General features: G+C 45.1%; 1 protein-coding gene across 4 annotated transcripts in view; it reads left to right on the top strand.

Moving 5' to 3' along the window:
• Window positions 1-21172, top strand: part of RNF8 (ring finger protein 8) — a 244057-nt gene that overhangs the window by 130701 nt on the left and 92184 nt on the right. For all 4 annotated transcript variants that reach the window (XM_085610258.1, XM_085610260.1, XM_085610259.1 and 1 more), the window contains one exon: window positions 14714-14803. In XM_085610258.1, coding sequence (XP_085466384.1) covers window positions 14714-14803 — 90 coding nt within the window. The remainder of the gene's footprint in view (window positions 1-14713; window positions 14804-21172) is intronic.

The raw sequence follows: 21172 nt of genomic DNA, 5'->3' as shown, positions 1-21172 counted from the left end.
AGCGCCATGCGTCAGATATCCTCTTACTCTAAGAGACTCATCTCCTAGGTAGCCAATGCCCCTTCCTAGCCCGATACGGGTTTGATAAGGTGTGGCATTCCGGCTTTAGTCTGGGCGTTCGGGGTGTGGCCATAATAGCTCGGAGAGGTCTCCCTTTTACTCCGACACAGATGAGAACTGACTCCCAGGGACGGTACGTGACCGTCTCTGGAACTCTTGAGGGCCACAACATAAATTTTGCCTCAGTCTACGTTCCCCCCCCCCACCCCCCCCCCCCACCACCCTTTCCACTACCCTACACTGCCTCACAGAGATTATTTCAGCCTTAACCCAGGGACAGACCATCATTGGGGGTGACTTTAATGCAGTCTTACAACCGCGACTTGACTCGACTGGTGCCCCATCCACGGCGCGACTGTCCCATGCTACCAAACTCTGGGACTGGACCGGAGCCCTCGGCCTCTGCGATGCTTGGCGGATCTGGCACCCCCGGGAAAGACAATTCACCCACACTTCCGCAAAACACCACATTAACTTTCGCATCGACCTGCTTCTCCTTCCTGCACTTGACTGCCACCTTGTTTCTCATATCTTGATTCTCCCTCGTGGACTGTCGGATCACTCGCCCCTATCCTTACACGTTGGGGAACCACGGAAAGACAAGCGACCAATATGGCGATTTAAATGCCTTGTTTCTCCAGGACCAACAGTTCAGAGAGGCGCTTGGGTTGGAGCTCCAACAATACTTCCGGGTCAATCATGGGTCGGTCCCCTCCCCAGGCACGTTATGAGAGGCAGGCAAGGCAACTCTCTGTGGGGTGGCTAGGGGATTGGTGCACTCGAAGTGGGCCGAGCAGATGGCCCGCATGGCTCAGCTGGAAGCGCAAGCCTTGCGGCTGGAAATGGCTTCTGCGGCTACATCTGACGCTCGCTCTTCTAGGCAGCTGGCGGCCCTCAGAGACTAGATCCGTCTCATCTCTTTGGAGTCAGCCAAAATGTTGTGCGCTCTTCCGTGGCACGTGTCTATGGTTGGGGGGACAAAAATTGAAAGCTGCTCCACAACTTGGTCTCCTATCCCAGAGCCCACAGAATCATCCCTGAAATTCAGGACTCTGCCAGTACCCTTCACCGCACGTCACAAGCCATCACCCAAACGTTTGCTAACTACTGTTCCCACCTTTATTCCGCTCAGATCCCCGAAGCCTCCCTGTCGGCGGTGCTAGAGAGAGCGGACGTCCGTGTCCCCTGCCTTACCCAGGTGGAGTCCTTGGAAGTAGACCTTCCTCTTACCCCAGAGGAGATACACAGCGCAATCTCACGACTGAACTCTGGAAAGACGCCGGGGCCCGACGGTTTCCCACTGGAATATTAAGCAGCCTTTAGAGACTCCTTAGTCCCTCATCTAACTGAGCTCTTCCGATATGTGGCCTAAAAGGGCTCCTTCCCGCGCGAGACCGACTTAGCCACCATTGTCGTCATCCCGAAGACCCAGCCACCCTCTCCCTCCTGCAGGGACTACCGCCCAATCTCCCTCATAAATACCGAAATGAAACTCTTTGCAACGGCGTTGGCCCAGTGTCTCCGCCCCCTCCTTCACAAATTAGTTCACCCGGACCAATGCGGCTTTATGCCTTCGCGAGGCACTCAGCACTATATACGGCGTCTGCACCTTGCTCTGGCTCACCGCCAACACCTGTCCCCGTACCTTGCACTATTGCTCCTTGACTTTGAAAAAGCCTTCGACACGGTTGACTGGTCATACTTGGCGGAGGTTCTCCAACTGATGGGCATCGGTCCCCTGTTCCTACGCGCGGTTCGTGTCCTTTACTCTAATCCGCGGGCTAGGGTCCTTCTCAACGAGACCCTCTCTGACGTGTTCCCGATCCGGAGGGGCACGCGTAAAGGGTGTCCTCTCTCCCCCTTGCTATTCGCATTGGCAATGGAGCCTCTGGCCTGTCTTATCCGCTCTGCTGTGGTGGTCCAAGGCTGGTCCTGGGACCCCCATCACGTGGATAAAATCGCTCACTATGCGGACGATGTCCTTCTTTTCATGGCCGATCCAGAGCATTCCGGCCCCCGCTGCTTAGAGATACTACGTAGTTTTGAGAGCGTTTCTGGACTCTGACTTTACCCCGCCAAATCCACCCTTGTCCCTCTCCACATATCGAGAGCCTGCTTCGAGTGGTAATCCACCATTCCTATAAGGAGGCAGTCCTTTAAATATCTGGGGATTTGGATAGCCCTCTTACTGGAGTTGGAATGGGCTCTGAATATCACCCCCCTGATCGCCAAAGCCGATCTTAAACGTTGGCAGGCTCTGCCGATTAATCCCCTTGGCCGTATCGCCCTTTTTAAAATGATGATTCTCCCCCGCTTCCTTTATATTCTCCAGAACATTACCCTTCACCTTGCGGGGAGTTGGTTTTGAGACTTCGACAGAGCCCTTACTAGATTCCTATGGGGGCACCAGAGATCGCACATGGCCCTGGCTCACTGCCGCATCCCGCCCTTTGACGGCGGTATGGGTGTGGCGAACTTACACCTTTATTACCTTGCAACCAGACTCCTCGTAGTCCATGATTGGTATACGGGAGGCTGGTCTGACACGGCTTATAGCATAGAGCTCCGGTACATGGACTTCCCACAGCTGCATGCCTATGTCTACGGCGCTCCTATACCACTCACACTCCTTCCCCCCCCCCCCCCCCCCCCCCCCGATCACTAGATCAGTCTTGGTGGCTTGGCGCTCCGCCCTCTGGTACACCCGCTGGGATAGGAAACGTACTCAACACACACCCCTATGGCAGGGCACATGGCTCCGAGAGACGTCCTCCCTCATGGGCTTCCGGTCCTGGGACCACATTGGGATCTATCTCCTTGGGGATATTTGGTGGGTGACCACATTCGGACCTTTGCTCAGCTACAAAAGCGCCACTCCCTCCACACCTCCCAATTCTATCGATACCCCCAACTCCACCATGCACTCACGGCACATATCTCCCCCGGTACATCGATACCCGAATTCAGCCCATTAGAAGCACAGGTACTGATGGGAAACCTGGGGCGGGGAGGGGTCTCGAGGATATATCGATCTCTAGTTAACAACACCCCTACTAACCTGGACACACTCCGAGCCCGCTGGGAGGGATGGTTGGACCCACTGGAGGAGGCGGACTGGCGTGATGCCCTTATGGCTCCCAAAACCCTTACGACCTCCTCCAAGCTTCGCCTCATCCAACTTTATTACCTCCACACAGCCTACATCACCCCGGTGCGTCTACACGGGGCGAGATTGCGCCCCTCCCCCGAGTGTCCCTGCTGTGATCAAGCCCCTGCTGATTGCTTCCATATGGTGTGGACCTGCCCGGCCCTCGCCTCGTTTTGGTGCAATATAGAATCCGAGCTTACACAGACCCTGGGCTGGCAGGTCCCCCACAACCCCATGCGCCTGCTCCTTGGCGTTTTTGATGGCTTGGACGGCTCTAGAGCTGACAAGCTCTTTTTGGGCACAGCCCTCGTAGTTTCCAAATGTGACATAGCGGCGGCGTGGGCAAGCACCAAGTCCCCTACCCTGCGGAAATGGCGATGAGGGGTGGATTGGTGTGCCACCCAAAAAGAACCCCTATTCGAGGCCCGTGGATGTCCGAGGAAGTTCCAGAAGGTATTGGGCAAGTGGTTGAATTTGCTGCCTTCGTAGCGTTCATGTTGCCCTCCAAATGTAAAAGTACATGTTACCCTGTGTATGGCAATAAGGAGCTATCCAATCATTCCCTAGAGCCGGATTACGTTGTTTGTTGGACATGGCTATTGTATATTCATGCTGATATACGCTGGTTTTTGTTCTGTTTCTCAAATAAAATGCTAATAAAATTTGATTATCAAAAAAAATAAACTAAAATGAATAATTTTCGTTTTAATTCAAAAGCCTTTTCAACAATAGTTTCAATCTGTTTTTTCTTTTTATAAAATACTGATTTTTTTTTTAATATTTCTTGCCATCTTTTAATTAATTTTGTACTATAGTTTGAAACGTACATTTCCTTATTTCACAAAATTGATTCATTCTTCTTTTAGCATAGATTGTTTTTTCAGAACGTGATTTGCCATTAGTTTGTCCTTTTTTTTTTTTTTCATTTTATTTTTCTTTCTTCTTGAGGTATTCTTTCTATTTTCTACATTGTCAAAACCCTTTCTAGTCCTTGAAAGTCTTTTAATAAATTCTTTTGTTATCTTACCGCAAGACTTTTTCTTATTTCCCAAATGTTGTAGTTCATCTAATTCTTGCTATTGTCTTTTCTTTATATAGTATTGTTTCTTTTCTTGTTTTCTCTTTTCTGTTTTTTTGGTCATCGTAAGTATTTCTTAATGATGAGGAAGAATATCTGAAAAAAATGTAAAATTAATGTAATATTATTAAAACTATATAGAAATATACTATTCTCTTACTAAAGAAACACGTTCTACATATAAACCAATGAAATGCTTTCTTTTGAAATCACATGGGGTTTGCTGCACTACATGGGTACTTCCTGGGTAATTGGAGGAGTGAATGAGTAGTGTTTAGGTGTTTGGAGGATTGCATGGATAGTGCACAGTAAATTATAGCACTGCATTTGATAGTTCCTGGGTCATTGCATGAGTGCACGGGTAGTGAATGGATGATTATAGTGCTGCAAGGAGAGTGCATGGTGAATTTATAAGTGCCTGGGTTTTGGCGGAGTGATTGGATGAGTACATGGTGCTGGCTGGGTGACTGGAGGAGTGCATGGGTAGTGACAGGGAGATGGCTGGACTGCATGGGTAGTGCTCAGGGGATTGGAGGAGTGCATGAGTTAGTGCCTGGGTCATTACATGAGTGCATGGGTAGTGACTGGATAATTATAGTGCTGCAAGGAGAGTGCATGGCGAATTTATAAGTGCTTGGGTTTTGGCAGAGTGATTGGATGAGTACATGGTACTGGTTGGGTTACTGGAGGAGTGCATTGGTACTACCTGGGTAATTGAAGGAGTGAATGAGTAGTGCCAAGGTGATTAGAGGACAGTATAGGCCGAATACAGGCGATTGTACCACTGCATGTGTTAGTGCCTGGGTCATTGCATGAGTACATGGGTAGTGACTGGATAATTAGAGTACTGCAAGGAGAGTGCATGGTGAATTTAGAAGTGCTTGGGTTTTGGCGGAGGGATTGGTTGAGTACATGGTGCTGGCTGGGTGATTGGAAAAGTGCATGGGTAGTGACAGGGAGATGGCTGGACTGCATGGGTAGTGCTCAGGGGATTGTAGCAGTGCATGAGTTAGTGCCTGGGTCATTTAATGAGTGCATGGGTAGTTCTTGGATACTAACTGGGTGATTGCAGAATATGGAATCCGTCAATCATTACTCATGTAGTTTTAAAATCACATATTCACTACCTTTGCACTCCTGTAATCGGTCAGGCACCTCTCAATAGTTCACTAAGCATACATACACGTGTATAAATAGAATCTGAACACATAGATGAGTCATTACATACTATCTAGTTAAGTAGATAAGTGCAACATGCCTGCAAGGGTATTTTGAGCTACATCTTGACCATTCAATCTACAAATATGCGACATCATTAAACTATACCTCTCAACAGACTTAAGAAAGAAGGCTAATTAACAACACCTTTTATGAGCATTTTTAAAACCACACTTTTATTGTACATCTTCACCTTTGTATCTAACATTGTGGCATCATTCAACTATAACTTTGCTCAGACTACAAAAAGAAGCCTAAATAACAGCATCTTATTTCACCATTCTATCTTAAAATATATGGCATCATTTAACTTTACCTTTTGTACAAACTAATAAAATAAATTCATTATTAACACCTTATATGATCATCTTTCAAACAGCACAGTTGTGCTGCATATTTATCAAAGTATCTATAATTATGCAGTATCACTGAACTATACCTTTGTAGAGAGAACAAAAAATGAAGCCTAATAAACTACACATTATATGAACATCTTTCAAACTACACATTTGTACTGCATCTTCAACCAACTATCTAAAAAAATGTGCATCATTCAACTATACCTTTTGTACAGACTTAAAAAACAAGCTTAATTAATAACATCAGTAATAATCTTAAAAAACACACATTACTGTACAGACTCTTTTTTTTTTTAAACATTTAAGTACAATGAAATAAACTCCAATATACATCTCTACATTTAATAATATATTTCAAACAACACTGTATTAAAATGTCAATTTAAAAAAAAATAAACCTCACAAATTTATAACTCACCTTGCAAATAAATGTGTTGAAAGAAAAACTTCAACAGGATTTTCTTTTACACACAATCGTTATAATGCACCAGACTCAGCAAGGTAAAACCAGTAATGGCAAGGTTTCCCTCTCTTTCTCAATACAAATACACATAAGCAACAAATAGCATTGCCCAGAGTTTTTCAAATTGTTAAACACATTTCCATTGGTTACATATAATAACACTTATCAACTGACTTCTTCGCCCCTTCTGCTTAATGCCAGTCTCCATAGTCACAGGTGATGGAACATTCAACTTAACTGACAGGTCACAAGTTCCCCATTTTTTAAGTTCACTACACAATGTTGCAAACAGCAGGTGTGGTTGGCTTAGCAAAACGTGACCTTATCCTTTCTACTGTACCTTTCAAACGTTTTTTACTAACCAATAAGAAACTTGCTTTTTAAACAAAGTAAAATGCACTCTATTTTTGAATGTACAATGTTCTTAAACAGCCAATCAATTCTCTACTTTCTTAAAAACAGCATCTTCTCCACCATTTTAGATAACTCTCATTCTACCACCTGATTACCTCAGCTACAGACATCTTTTGATTACCTACAGACATCCCTTCAAGAAGCTTTCAGTGTGGATTGTTGGGCACAGCTATGGTGTAAAAGGTATGCTGAACACAGAGGTATTGACAAAAACCTAGCTTTGCAAAATATAGACATTAAATGGATTGGACAGAGAGGACTAAAGTCGTACCAATTGATGCCTTTGGTTAAAACCTTTTTGCAACTCCAACCCCCTGACCTCATGATTGTCCACTGTGGTGGCAATGACCTAGGCACATTGACTGGGGTAGGTCTGGAAATGCTAATGAAGGACACCTTTGCAGAATTGATATTGCTTTTCCCCCAAATTGTCTTTGTATACTCTAACATATGCCAAAGACAGAAATGGAAGTTGTCCAATCAATTTTGTCCTCAGATTGAGAAAGCTAGAAAAAAGTTCAATAAAGCGGTTTCTGCTTACCTCAGAGACGATAGGATGGGCTCCATCTATAGCAACAATCTATATTTCCATATGGATGGCATTTACAGAAGTGATGGGAGTACACTTCACTGATCAAGGCAAAAGAATGTTTCTCAACAACCTGAAGCTCTGCATCCGCACTTACATGTAGCTACAACAATCTCCCAATGAAAACAAAGGCTCTTTTTAGAGCCACCCAATAACCCAACATATAACCTAGGTATATATAAAAAAAAAAATCGTAATTATTTTTGCATGGAGTCACGGTGCGACTAACTGAGCCGCGCACCCATCGCGTTCACTCCAGGGGGCCGCGCTGAGAGCCGCGCACCCATTTCGTTCACACCAGGGGGCCGCACTGAGAGCCATGCACCCATCGCGTTTACGCTAGGGGCCGCATATGTATGTATATATGTGTATACATGTATATATGTGTGTGTGTGTTAAATGTGTTAAATGATTAATGCATTAGAACTTGTGCAAGGATTAATTTTAATCATGAATCAGTAATTGTTGCAATGAATTGTTACATTTTGCACAATGTAAATATGCGTGAATTTCCTCTATCTAAAAAGATTTCTTACATAAGTATTGTTGGGCCATGGTGATATTTATTCATTTATTTATGTAAACAACACACATAAATTGGGAGCAATCTACAGGGAAGGCATACTCACGCATAGTAAATCTTCTATGTCTAGCAATGATTGGGTTGCTTATGATGGACGGATATAAATGATTAATGCATTAGAACTTCTGCAATGATTAATTTTAATCATGAATCAGTAATTGTTGCAATGAATTGTTACGTTTTAAAAAATGTATATATGCGTGAATTTCCTCTATCTAAAAAGATTTCTTACATGTTTATCAACCGGTAAGCCTATTTCTAAAGGAATTGGAAGTATGGAAAGTTACTTGACAAAGGCCAACGCCGAAATGCGTCGTCCTTCAGTTTGGTGCACAATAAACCTGTTGTGCCACCTCTTGATTCTCTACAATTGGGTGCAGATTAAGAAACTTAGATGTATGTATGTGTATATGTGTATATATGTATGTGTTTAGGTATGTATGTATGTGTATAGGTATCTATGTATGTATATCTCTGTGTGTGTGTGTGTGTGTGTGTGTATGTATATGTGTCTGTGTGTGTGTATGTATATATATATATATATATGTATGTGTGTGTGTGTGTATATATATATATATTTGTATGTGTGTGTGTGTGTGTATATATATATATATATATATATATATATATATATATTACCTACTGGCGATAGCCAGTAGGTAGTTATAGTTAGGACCACGTTTCCATAGGAAAACCTCAACATTCTATTTTGAATAACTTTGGCGCCGGTCGACGAATCCTCGCGAATTTCTCAAAATAGGTGGGGCGCTACGCTCCGCTCCTACCCTGAAAGTCTCGGGGGGATTCGTCAAGCGGGGGCTGAGATAAAAGGGGGGTCCCAAAACGCGTTTTTCCCATGCATTTTTCCATAGGACCTTTAGAACGAGCTACAGCCCGAATGGCTGAACAGAATTACTCAAAATTTGGCAGAGAGGTAGTCTCTAGGTCAAGGAAGTGCCTTTTGTAGGTTTGGTGTAAATCTGTTCAGTAGATTCTGAGAAAATAGCCTTTAAATCAATATATATATCTGAGCCAGCTTACGGTACGCTTACCGTACGCTTACGGTAAGCGTACGGTGGCGTGCGCGAGCGCGATTCTGATTGGCTCTTAGATCTTAGTAAACATTCGAATCGGCCGAAACCAGGAAGCGGCGGCCGCCATTTTGTCTCTCGCACTGAGAGAGATTTTTAAAATCGGAAGCCCAAAAACATGTAAAGGGGCTGTTTTGACAACTCCCTCCCACATAGTCATGTTGAGGGAGTCCCCAAACATCCCCCAAGTGCAAAAACGGTTTTATTTTTTTTTCGGCAATTTCGCGGGGTACGCTTACCGTACGCTTACGGTAAGCGTACGGTAAAAAAATAAAAATAAAAAAAACACTATCCACACTTACCCCACCCCCTGTGCTTTTGGTGGCCGAAGGCCACCAAATGTGCTGGGCTTATTACAATGGAAAAAAACACTATCCACACTTACCCCACCCCCTGTGCTTTTGGTGGCCGTAGGCCACCAAATGTACAGGGCTTATTATAAGGGAAAAAAACTTAGCATTTAAAAAACCGTACTAATTCACTGAAAAAACCATAGGTTTCACACACGTTATAGTTAGGAATTAGCATTTAAAAAACCTTGCAAATTCACTGAAAAAACCATAGGTTTCACACATGTTATAGTTAGTGGAAATGTTACTGATAAAAAACCAATGAAATTGCCCCGTTATAGTTAGCGCAGGCAACTATAACTCACGCGACCGCAATCCTCTGCTGATGACATATGTGTCTTTATGAAAAAAAAATATTTGTAATATATGTATAGCTAAAAATGTATGGAAGAAGACATGGGCAAATAAGTGTCTAAATACAGTATTAGCATCAGCAGAGGATTGCGGTCGCGTGAGTTATAGTTGCCTGCGCTAACTATAACGGGGCAATTTCATTGGTTTTTTATCAGTAACATTTCCACTAACTATAACATGTGTGAAACCTATGGTTTTTTCAGTGAATTTGCAAGGTTTTTTAAATGCTAATTCCTAACTATAACGTGTGTGAAACCTATGGTTTTTTCAGTGAATATATATATATATACATACACACACACAGTACCTGGGTCATTCATCTGACACTGCTGGGATTATTTTGTGTAGACTGTGGGGTGTCAGGTGTGATGTGGTATATTGTGTTGGATCGATTTTAAATCTAGTCTCACATTTTGCATACTCCAATATCCTTCAGCAGATCCCATTTGTTATTTTGTTTCCAAGTCTTCCACCCACCATGTCCATTTTGGTAATGCAAAGTACAGTAGTGTCACTACCTGCCATTCCTCAGCATCGTTGAGTGCCTTGTTCAGTGTCATGTTTGCTGTTGATAAAGAGTCTAGTTTTATGTTTGTATAGTTCCAATCATGCCACAGATGCCGGTCTTGGAGTGCTGATTTTGTTTGTCTTAAACCCTGGACACCTGCGTACCTTTTTTCCTGTGGGTCCTGAGTCCAGTTCATAGTGAAACGTTTCAACACTACAGTCCCACAACAATCTTGGAATTGTGTGTATTTTCTTCCCACACATGCACGTGGTAGTAGTGGGTGCAGTCACCAGTTCAGCATTGGCATCCAGCATCTGTTTCCCTTGTGCTATTTATACAGCAGGGTGCACGCGTCAGTACTACAATATTAATAGTAATGTAAAAACAGCCATGTAGTGCCTAACTTGTTTAATATGGATGCAATTTAAAGTAATGCATCTCTTTATTTGAGTGGGAGTATGATAAATATGTGAGTTCAGTTACTTTACTCACTCGGGGCATTGCATAGGCACAGTTGTGGTTGGGGTGTTGCATAGATGTTACTTATTTGTCACAATATCTGAACAATGAAATGCCGTCCTACGTATAGAGTCGCATCAAATTTTGAAAATTGCAGTACATTTTAGATTGAGCAAACATCCATTTTTAGCAGGCTACGTTGCAAACTAAGTTGCATCCTAAAATATCTTGCTATACGAAGAGGAGACATTCTGGCAGATAGTAAAAGATCTGAATGGTTTTCAGAATTTCCTAGCACAATTAAATGGTTCAATTCAGATTTTAAAAAATTCAGCATTTGGTCTCATCTCCAGTTTAAGAAGCTTGAATTGTGTTGTAGCAACCACTGGGCTGGCTTTCTCCTAAAAACATGTGATTTAATAATACATTTCAGATCAAAAGGCAGAGTATTTCACCTTTACTCTGTAAGCTGGAAGATTCTGCCTACTAATCTATTTTTTTCGTAAAGAGAGGTTGTTGGTCTCTCCAGTGAAGTTATAAATCTGATTTAAGGTCTAGTCTTGGACACATTTCCCAAGCATTCATGATTTTGAGCTTTCCACACTTATTCCAAATGACAGAATTCTGTCAGTGGGGTATTTTCTGAATAGAAGTCAGACCAGGTCGCTCCTGGCCTGGGACACCTGGGCAGGTTGTCTCGATCTCCTCATCATCCTCCCAGCTCTCTTCCTCTCCTATTGAAAATACACACATTTTGCTGCAATGCAGCATTCTTAGAATTACAGTAAAATGTTGATAATGTTATAAGTCTGCAGTTCTCCGAACCAGCACCGTCCTAGTTCTGCATATCGTACTGGTAGAAGCAGACCATTTAGATGATAATGCAGTCTTCACCACTTTATTTGGGAACCGATTCAAAGTTTGGCTTCTGAGACCCAACGTTTCCAGCCAGCAGCAGGAGCTTAACGCTGTGAGGTAGGCCACTAAGAGGGAGCCTGTGTAAAGTTAACTCAGTAGCTGTGTATATAGTTGTATTTCCTTGGCCTAGCCAATTAGCTTATTTTCTAGCTGTTTGGCTCAAAGCATTTTATACGCTTGCTTGCACCTCCCAATATTTTTTATGTACCATGAGCTTAAAAGATAAAGAAAGTTTTGGGTGGGGGGCTTTGCATTTTAAATACATTAGACATATTGGCGTGCCCAGTAGTTTTTAGGTCTCGCCTAGCTATTGCGTAGCAATCGCTATGCGAGACTCTAGTAAGGGGCTCCCAAAAGTGCTCCCAAAAGTGGATTGCATGGCGAGCACGCGCACAATCACGTGCATCGTGCCGCCATGCAATCCACTTTTGGGGAAGCGCTTCAGCCCACTGGCGCTTGCACTGGCAACGGGCGTGCGGTTACGCGCACAGTGACGAGCAGAGGCGCATGGCTTTCCTCTCTCGTCATGGTGCGCGCACATCGCACACCACTTGCCAGCCAGCCTGCTTTCACTTTTGCGCCTCAGTCTTGCTTTTTATGGGAAGTTTACTTGACATTGCAGGAGATGAGCTAACCAATAAAAATCCACACGAGTGTCGTAAGATCACAATCACAGAAACCCAATCACAGAAATCTCGTGCATGGCTGGACATCCAATAAGGAAGCGGTTCAGACTTGACTCCTGGCCACGCATCCAGTACCTAGTTTCAGTACTAGCCGCTGTTTTTTATTTTTTCGGCATGCTTTTGCACCGCGTGTTTGTTACATAATTCTGAGTACATAATTTAACAGTTCCTGGGATCTGCTATAATATTGATTGTAGCTACTCTCCCTCTCAGCGCCTTTGTTTTTTGTTGTCATTCCATGTGTTCTTACAGCTTTATCGTTTTTTGTGTCATTTATTAATGTTTGTAAGAGGTAAGTGTTGCATTGTGTCACAGTTCTGTTCATGAAGTGTGGCGTTCCAGACAGCATAGTGGAGAGCAGTTGTTGGTGCTCACAAGGAACTTGCTGCCTCTGTGGATTTTCTGATGCTTCTTGAAATTATGACTACAGCTACTTTCTGAATTCTAGGAGTGTTGCAAGTCTCGTGTCCACGGGGGGGGTTGTGGGGGGGGGTATTGCACAATCCGAGCGCTGAGATCAGTGATAGTTGTGGTCTGTGCTTTTTGTTTTGTTGTCTATAAAGTACAAATGGTTTTGGCGCTTGCCGCTGCCAGGCACGTGGACACACTTACACACCGTGAAAACAGCTCGGTTTATACTGTACTCAAGGCAGTCAGAATGCTAATCTAGGACTTCGGGTAGACACTCCGGTAGAGATTTCTTCTCTATTGATCCACTCTTTGTAGAAGAACAAAGCACATAGGGAAAGGAGAGCAGCATACAAGACCTGTCTGATCTTACATTATGGAAATCCACAGTATTTTGTGTGTGTGTGTTTGTGTGTGTGTGTCTTTGTGTGTGTGTGTCTTTGTGTGTGTGTGTGTCTTTGTGTGTGTGTGTGTCTTTGTGTGTGTGTGTGTCTTTGTGTGTGTGTGTGTGTCTTTGTGTGTGTGTGTATCTTTGTGTGTGTGTGTGTCTCTTTTCACTTTACTATAGAAACCAAAGGCTAATTTAGCGTTATAGTTGGGTGACCATTTCAGTGACAGCATAACTTTTTAAACTTACAAAACCACTGAAACTCGCCAGTTCTAGTTATCTATGGTAACTATAACTCGCACCAGAGGTGACCATAACTGGTCCATTTCAGTAGTTTTGTTTATTTAAAAGGTTAAGTTGTCACCTAACTATAACATTACTTTATCTTTTGTTTTTCTTGCCAGTGAATTTCTAGAATTTTTTTTTTTAGATTTTTTTTTTTAAATTTAACATTCTCTCAGTGAGGAGTTGGCCACAGGGCATGGCCTACACCTAGGCCCTGCCTCCAACCCCTGCAGACAGCCATCCCCAGGCTGTGCATGGACTTCAGCCGACCATGCCGTGGGGTTGGCCTGTGGCCAGGCCCTGCATCTAACCCATTAGTGCAGCCATCCTCCCAAGTCACTTAGGGCTCTGGGAACACCTTCCCCCGAAACCCTTTTTTTTTCTTTCTTTAAGGGAGAGGTCATGTGGACACCCTTCCTGAACCACTTTGGGTCCGTGGTCACCATCCTTTGGGACCAAAAGATTTTTGTAAAGGGGAAGGGGCTGCATGCCTCCCCAAGCCACAAGGGACCATGGGGACCTCGACCGCTGGGGCCTCTAAAGGTAGGGGCATACGTGCAATAGTGGCCCTGGTGGAACCCATCGCATGGGGGCATTACTTAAATATTGGAGAGGGGGTTTCTGACCCCTGGAGCTGAATGCCATAAAGAAAGGGGCGAGAGCTGTGCCCCCCAGGGATGGTTCCCCCCCAAACCAAAAGCCATAAAAAGAGAGGGGGCCATGCAGGCCCCCCCACCCCACCCCTAGCCTTTCTACGCCCGGGGACCCCATTCTCCGGGGCTGAAAGCCACCTGAGATTTAAAAATCTCCCGCCACTCAAGGCTGCCCCCCCCATCCCCTCCCCAAAGCCGTATTAGGACCTGGGGCCACATGGCATTAAGAACAAGCATTGGCATAGCCAATAGGTCTCGCCTTTGGGACATTATAAGTGTCGAGCCATCAAACCGTTGATGTTGCACCAAGGATATTGTGCTGCAGAATTAAATACTTATAAGGTCCCAAAGGCGAGACCTATTGGCTATGCCAATGCTTGTTAAGATTGGAACATTGTAACCATGGACCCAAGAACACACTTATAACCAAGAAAATAATTGCTTTGTCTCCTTTTTAGAGAGAATGATTTCTAACAAAATGTTTAAAACTCGTTTGCTCTTCTGTCTGTTATGGGGATAAAACCGAATTGAGGATTTGAAAGTCGAATGGAATTGGCCATGGCTGCGAATGGTTGTTAATAGCCAGTCGAGTCTTGGATTGCTGTAACGTAGCACAAGGTTTAAGATTCTTTTCCAAAGTCACGAAGATGAAACCAGGTGATTGATTGTTCTGAACTTCTTTGTTTGAATCTTCATTACAGCACACTCTTCTGATGGAAGAACTAAACCGCAGCAAGAAGGATTTTGAGCAGATCATTCAAGCCAAGAACAAGGAGCTGCAGGCAACCATGGTATGAAATATTCACTACAAGTCTTTGCCCTTTCGCAGGTTTCAACCACCTCTTCCCCGTTTCTCCCTTGCATCTCTTTTAACCTGTTTGTGCCCATTAGTCACAAGCTTGAAAGTGAATTTTTGTTTCTGAAATTCTTACTCTTCCAGCAAATTACTGAGTTGGTTACTTCATCACATGTATAGTTGTCCCAAAACGTATGTTGCTTGAGCAGCAAAAAATACAAGGCATGCAACAGGGTCAGGTTGTAAAGAGCATATACTGATATAGCCACATCATGACAAATGGTAATGTATCTGCAGCAGAGATGAAAACTTGGTTGCGATTTGCAGTCTGGGCAACCAGTATTGTGCTCAAGTCTGTTGTGGTGAAAGATGTATACAAAATATTAGCATTTTGTTTTTATATAGTGCTTCGTACTGCTCTTATGTCGTAAATTAAAGAAATGTTACTGTTATGGTTCATTTTTATTAAATATTTTCTTGGTTGCCAGCCTTCAGTATATTAAGTGTTTTCCATGTTTTCTTATTGATTTCATCCATCAATAGTTGAAGGAGCAAATTAAAAATACTGACATTTCTGGTATGCTGTTCATCTCTTCTCATGTTATTATTGTTACTCATGGCCTGGTTTCATGTTAAGACTATCCTGTGTTTAAGTAGAACCCCTAATTTAATTTGGCATCTTTGTACATAAAGGAACATTCAAAGAGACTGTGTTGCTAAAATGTACTTTCTCGAACTCTGTAAAAGAAACGAAATAATAGTTGTAATTTTGTGTTCATTTACTGATTTTGGAGGCTCTCTGTCCCTAGCTGGTGACTGCTGGTGATCTTCCCCAATGGATGAGGCATTTGACTGGAGTTTAAGTGATGAAATCACTGAGCGGATGAACAAAGTACTAATTTTGAAGGGCCCGCTCACCAAGAGTTATCATGGTGCTTGGATAATCACATGTATGTGGTGGAGCAGGCTCACTGTATGCCTGCTGTAGCTCCCCCTCCCGGGGCTCCTCCAAGACCGATGGTGGTCAAACTCTTGAACGACCTTGTCCGGGATCACATCCTACAACAAGCCAGGGAATGACAACCCATAACAATGGGGGCATCCAGGGACTTGATTTTCCCTAACTTTAGCGGTTCAACAATGCTGGGCTTCCTTCCTGGTGGTCCGAAAGAGACTCCAGGAATTGTCCTTGAAATATGCTTTGTATTTCCCGCCACCTTGAAAGTGATATCTGGTGAGCAAACATTTTTCTTCACAAACACCAACACCACCAGGCTTGGGTAGCGGAATCACACAACCATGGCAGTCTCTCCACCACCCAAGACACTCAGGGCGGGGAGCAGCAACAGCGGAACCACCTGAAATATTCTCAGCGCCATAGTGGGTGCTCGGCACACACCTTCATCCCGCAGGCCCAAGCACAAGCGAAATCCCAGTCCGCCATCGTTTGACAAGGAGTCGGCAGCCACATCCTCCGCGATGAACTCTGTGCTCCCTCCACCCCACTCCTTGGTCACCCCACAGACTGCTGACCATCTGGTATAGAAAAAACACCCTTTGACACCTAAGGAAAGGGCCCCTCTCCGGTGCGCCTGATTGTCCTACGCCTCGGTTTTAGGGCAAGTGCACCCTCTGTATTACCCCCACAACTCCCCCCAGCTGTTTAACCGTGAGCTCCCTTGAAGAACCCTTGAATATTGTTTCACGGTTGCCTGCATGTTGTACTCATTTTGCTTTTATGAATGTTCCGGGGGGGCGATGACTGGTGCTTGACTCCTAACAACTGAAAGAACTCTTTCTTAACTGCTTTTTGCTCTGTATCGTCATGACTGTGTTCTACGCAGTTGGAAGCGGTTGAAGTTTGGCCAGATACCGGTTTTGTTACTGGCCACAGTGTTTTCCCATGGGGTGAGTCTGCACAAGAGGAAGACCTCATTCTTGTTTCCACGGTACCTTTGCAGGAACATTTGCAGTCACCTATGGCTCGCCGTATACAACCCGTCCTCTAGATCCCCTTATTACTCCAATGCTTATGACTACCACAGGGACACTGGGTAAATACAGACTCTTCACCTAGAACATGCATGGTGTTGGCAGTGCAAATAAGAGTGTACCTAGTCAGTTGGGGTGGATATAGCTCCGGCGCAGATGCTGCTGAGATCCTGGCCCTCCGGCGCAGATGCTGCTGAGATCCTGGCCCTCCGGCGCAGATGCTGCTGAGATCCTGGCCCTCCGGCGCAGATGCTGCTGAGATCCTGGCCCTCCGGCGCAGATGCTGCTGCGACCCTGGCCCTCCGGCGCAGATGCTGCTGCGACCCTGGCCCTCCGGCGCAGATGCTGCTGCGATCCTGGCCCTCCGGCGCAGATGCTGCTGCGACCCTGGCCCTCCGGCGCAGATGCTGCTGAGATCCTGGCCCTCCGGCGCAGATTCTGCTGTCAGTCACCACTCTTATGAAGGGGGAGGGAATTAGGAAGGGAACTCCAAGGAATATATCTTGCAAGAGAGGATGTAGGATTATTTCCACTGCACTTCAGATTAGTTAGTTGTCAAACATTTTTCGATATTAGGAAAAATCTCCTACCTGTCTCCAAAGGTTTGATGAAGAAGCAACCGGGTTTAAGTGTGTTTACAATCCCCTGGAGGATTGCAGGAAAAATTATGATTGGAATGTGAACCCTGTGGAGCTGAAACCCTGTAAAAACAAAGTACATTTATAACACGAACACTATATACATTATTGGCACTATTTGTGCCTCTAGAACAATATTAAAGCTCTGAGTGATTGCTCAGTCTCACAGACGCGCACACCTTAGTGCTCCACCTTATCCTGTTGGCTGCTCGTTTGGTCCTGTGTAAGGTTCAAGCTGTTATGCGCCTGTACGTTGCACAGGTTTCTCCTGAACTCTCAGATCTTCACTTGTAGTGTACTTCCTATATTCCTGATAGGCCCTGCGCATTGGAATAATATACACTATAGTTTTGGCATAGGACTGAGGTCAGTATGTCTCTATCGAGTACATTAAACTTAATTACTTGTGTGTGCCAGATAACTCAGAGGTCACTAGAAACTTTTCGAATAAACAAGAAGGAATTGGTGTCTGACAACCGCATAAACATGACAACTTTGTTTCCCTTAGAATCAGAACAATTTCAGAATCGTGAAAACAATAGATAAGTTTCACTCAGTCAATCGTGCATGCTTCGTTTCTACAGAGTTAAACAGAAATAGATAGACGGGCGTTTCAATAAAAAGGGTTTATTGAACAGTTTTATTTCTCGTGCAAGAGATATGAACTGCTACAATCGAATGCAAAGTAAAATATGTACAGTGTTAGCAGTAGGATAAAATAATACTGCAATAGCATGGGTTATAGCTATGACAGATATTCATAAAAATACATACATAAATAACACAGGCTAAAATGTTAATACTCATCTGATGCTTCTAGCTACTTCTACGCTTGTGTACCTAACCTAAGTGTAGTACGAGGTAAGAAGTAGGTGCGGTTTGTCTATAGTCTAGTTTAGCTATAGTTGCCAAGATTTGCCAAAAGTCCCTCTAGGTTCTAGTCCGCTCCATACCTTAGAATGAGTGAGGTTGGAATCTCTTTCCGAGTCTCTCTCGATCTCTAACACCCCGCAAGGGGAGTCAGAAGTACTGGAGCTGGATTATCTGCGAGGAGAATGACAGCGTCTGGTCAGTGCGTCAGGCGGGGACTTGACTTCCTTCCAAACTTGCCGTGGGGAGCCGCGTCGTGCAAGTAGACAGCCGAACTGTGGTTTGCCATGGTAATTGAAGGTATATTTATACCTTGAAGGTGTTTAAGAATGCCAGTATTGACGTAAAAGTTGGGCTGAGGAACGTCATGAATGAACCCCTAAAGAATAGATGTTCATGCATAATAAATGAGTTCTTGGAGAAATCAATATCCAAGCAAGGGGAAGTCCTAAAGGCTTAAGAGTCTGGTTTTCCAAGAACTCATTGTGACATAGATGAACGGATGTAGGTGGCCATGCCTGTATTTGGTTAGCATGGATAATGCCTAAATAAGGGTAGGATTTCTATGCCTAAATATGGGCAATGCGAATTGTGCCTATATAAGGACATAAATCGGGAAAGTTATATACGGTATCTAAATCTACACACAACACCCACTCCACTTTCGTATGAACGACATTACTAAATCCTAAATATGCTAAACATATCTAAAACATAGCTACATATGGATGGCTAAGAACATGTCTAAAAATACATTTCTAAAATGCATAAAAACCGTCGCCATGCATAAAATGCACTGGTGCTATACATATTAAAGCAATGTTTCATCCTAAGCACATATTTACATTGAATGCTGAATGAATGAACATATATATATATACATTATGAAATGGCTCGTAAATACAGAAGAAAAAAAGCCGAAACCATTTCATGTCAAGTTACATAAATCAATTTTGTTTGACAAGGTGACATATTGTCTCTGAAAGTGTATCAAAGAAGTCTGTTCTCTATGAATAGTTCTACTAGAAGCAGATTACTGTGCCAAAAAAGAAAAATTCAAATTTGGAGAAAAAAAATTAATCATAGGAAAAAGTTCCAAGTGTGGTCATTGTTTTTTTTGCAAATCTGTTTTTATTGGTTTTGTAGTTTTGGTAAAAGAATACATGTTACGGCAGCATACTTTACCCACAGTGATTCATAAGCTTATACAGATTGGCAAGCTGTGCCGGCAGTCAAGAGAATATAACCTGCTGCCGGGTTATGCGCCAGCCACCACCCGCTTAGGAGCCGGCTACATTGTCCTTATCAGTTCTGGTGTCGTCTCTTGAGAAGGGGCCATCGCCACCACCTACCAGCCACTGAGCCGTACATGGAAACTTATATCGCCCACACAACTTAGGCGTCAAAAAAGACAGAGAAGTTAAATACAATGCAAAAGAAGAACCCATAACAGAGGCAGCGTGAACAGTGATTCACATAGTTTGCTCCTTCCCCTTCCTACCCCGACTCCCCCCCCCCCCCCCCCAACCCCCCGGATCGCCCTCCCCCCCCCCCCCCCCAGCTCCCATGGATGCAACTATCCCCAAGTGTTCGCAGATGCCCCATCTTTGGGCCAGAGATAATAGGGGCTATGCTATCCCGTCAGCAAGACTGCCTGCAATGCGCCGCCGCTTGCGCTATCCTGTCTGGCCTCCCCTATGCAGCCCGTGGTACCTTCCCCGTCAAAGCGCCGGAACTCAGCAAGCAACTGCTCCCAGCGGTCCGCCATGGGCTCCCTCCGCAGCCCCAGAGTGTCCTCCCTACGGATGGCCGTCCCCTCCGCCGTGGCCCATGCCTGGAATGAGGAACTCCAGGCCCGTGTGTGTGGTGGGTCATGCGCCTTCCATCTCCTGGTGGTGAGGTGCTTTGCTACTACAAGCCCCAGGTCTAGGAATCGGGACGCTACCTTGTCTTTGGGCGATCTGGTAAATTGGTGTAAGATGTGTTCAGGCCAGTCTAAGGGGATGTTACGACCCACACTCCCCTGTAACAGCCCACTGACCGCCTCCAATAGGTGCGCAACTCGGGGCAGCTCCACAGCATGTGTAAAAACCCCGCCCCCAGCTCCCGGCACCGAGGGCAGAGCGCGTCGTTGCGGTGGAAGTACCTATTAATCAGCTCAGGTGTGAGGTAGGCCCTATGAACTATGAACAGCTGGATTTGGTGGAACCGCATATTTCAGGGGATACGCACTGGGCTTTTAAGGACCCTCTCCCACTTCTTGTCCGCCAGCGGCCTCCCCAGGTCCAGCTCCCATTTGCCGCGGAGTGGGCCCAGACCAACCGCCGTGTGTTCCCGTAACGAGGCGGCGAACCAGCGGACCAGGTGCCTGCCCCTCCCCATGACGTGCAGGTATTGCATAGTTAGGTGCTGGCCAGGCTCCGTAGCCATGCTTCCCCATTTGGCGATCAAGCTCGCCAGTAGTGAGCGGTGTGTAAGGAACCCGCCGGGTGGAAGCCCGTCCTCTGATACTAAGGTCTCATACGGTATCTGCTCACCATCCCTGTATAGGTCCCCCAGCGTGTGCACGTCCGCCTCACACCAGCCCTCAGTGCGGGGGCCGCAAGTACCCCCCCACCTCCGGGAGAACCCTCTAGGGGTATTGCCGGCGCGTATGGCACTACAGCGCGCGTGAGGTACAAGGCCCTCCGGAAGCACCTATGCGCCACAGCCAGGAGGAGCGGCAGCGGTCCCGCAACCAAGGGGTGAAAAAGACCGGTCACACGTTCCAGCGAGTAAGGGGCTGCCACCGTGGCTGTATCATCCCTGCCTCTGTCAGCCAACCAGCGGGCAATCCATTGTAGCTGGGCCGCCAGGTAGTAGTG

Source organism: Triturus cristatus, chromosome 6 (assembly GCF_964204655.1).
Source record: "Triturus cristatus chromosome 6, aTriCri1.1, whole genome shotgun sequence".
In the NCBI taxonomy this organism is placed as follows: domain Eukaryota; kingdom Metazoa; phylum Chordata; class Amphibia; order Caudata; family Salamandridae; genus Triturus; species Triturus cristatus.
Note: the sequence above shows the minus strand (reverse complement) of the source record. Positions and strands in the feature narration are given on the sequence as shown.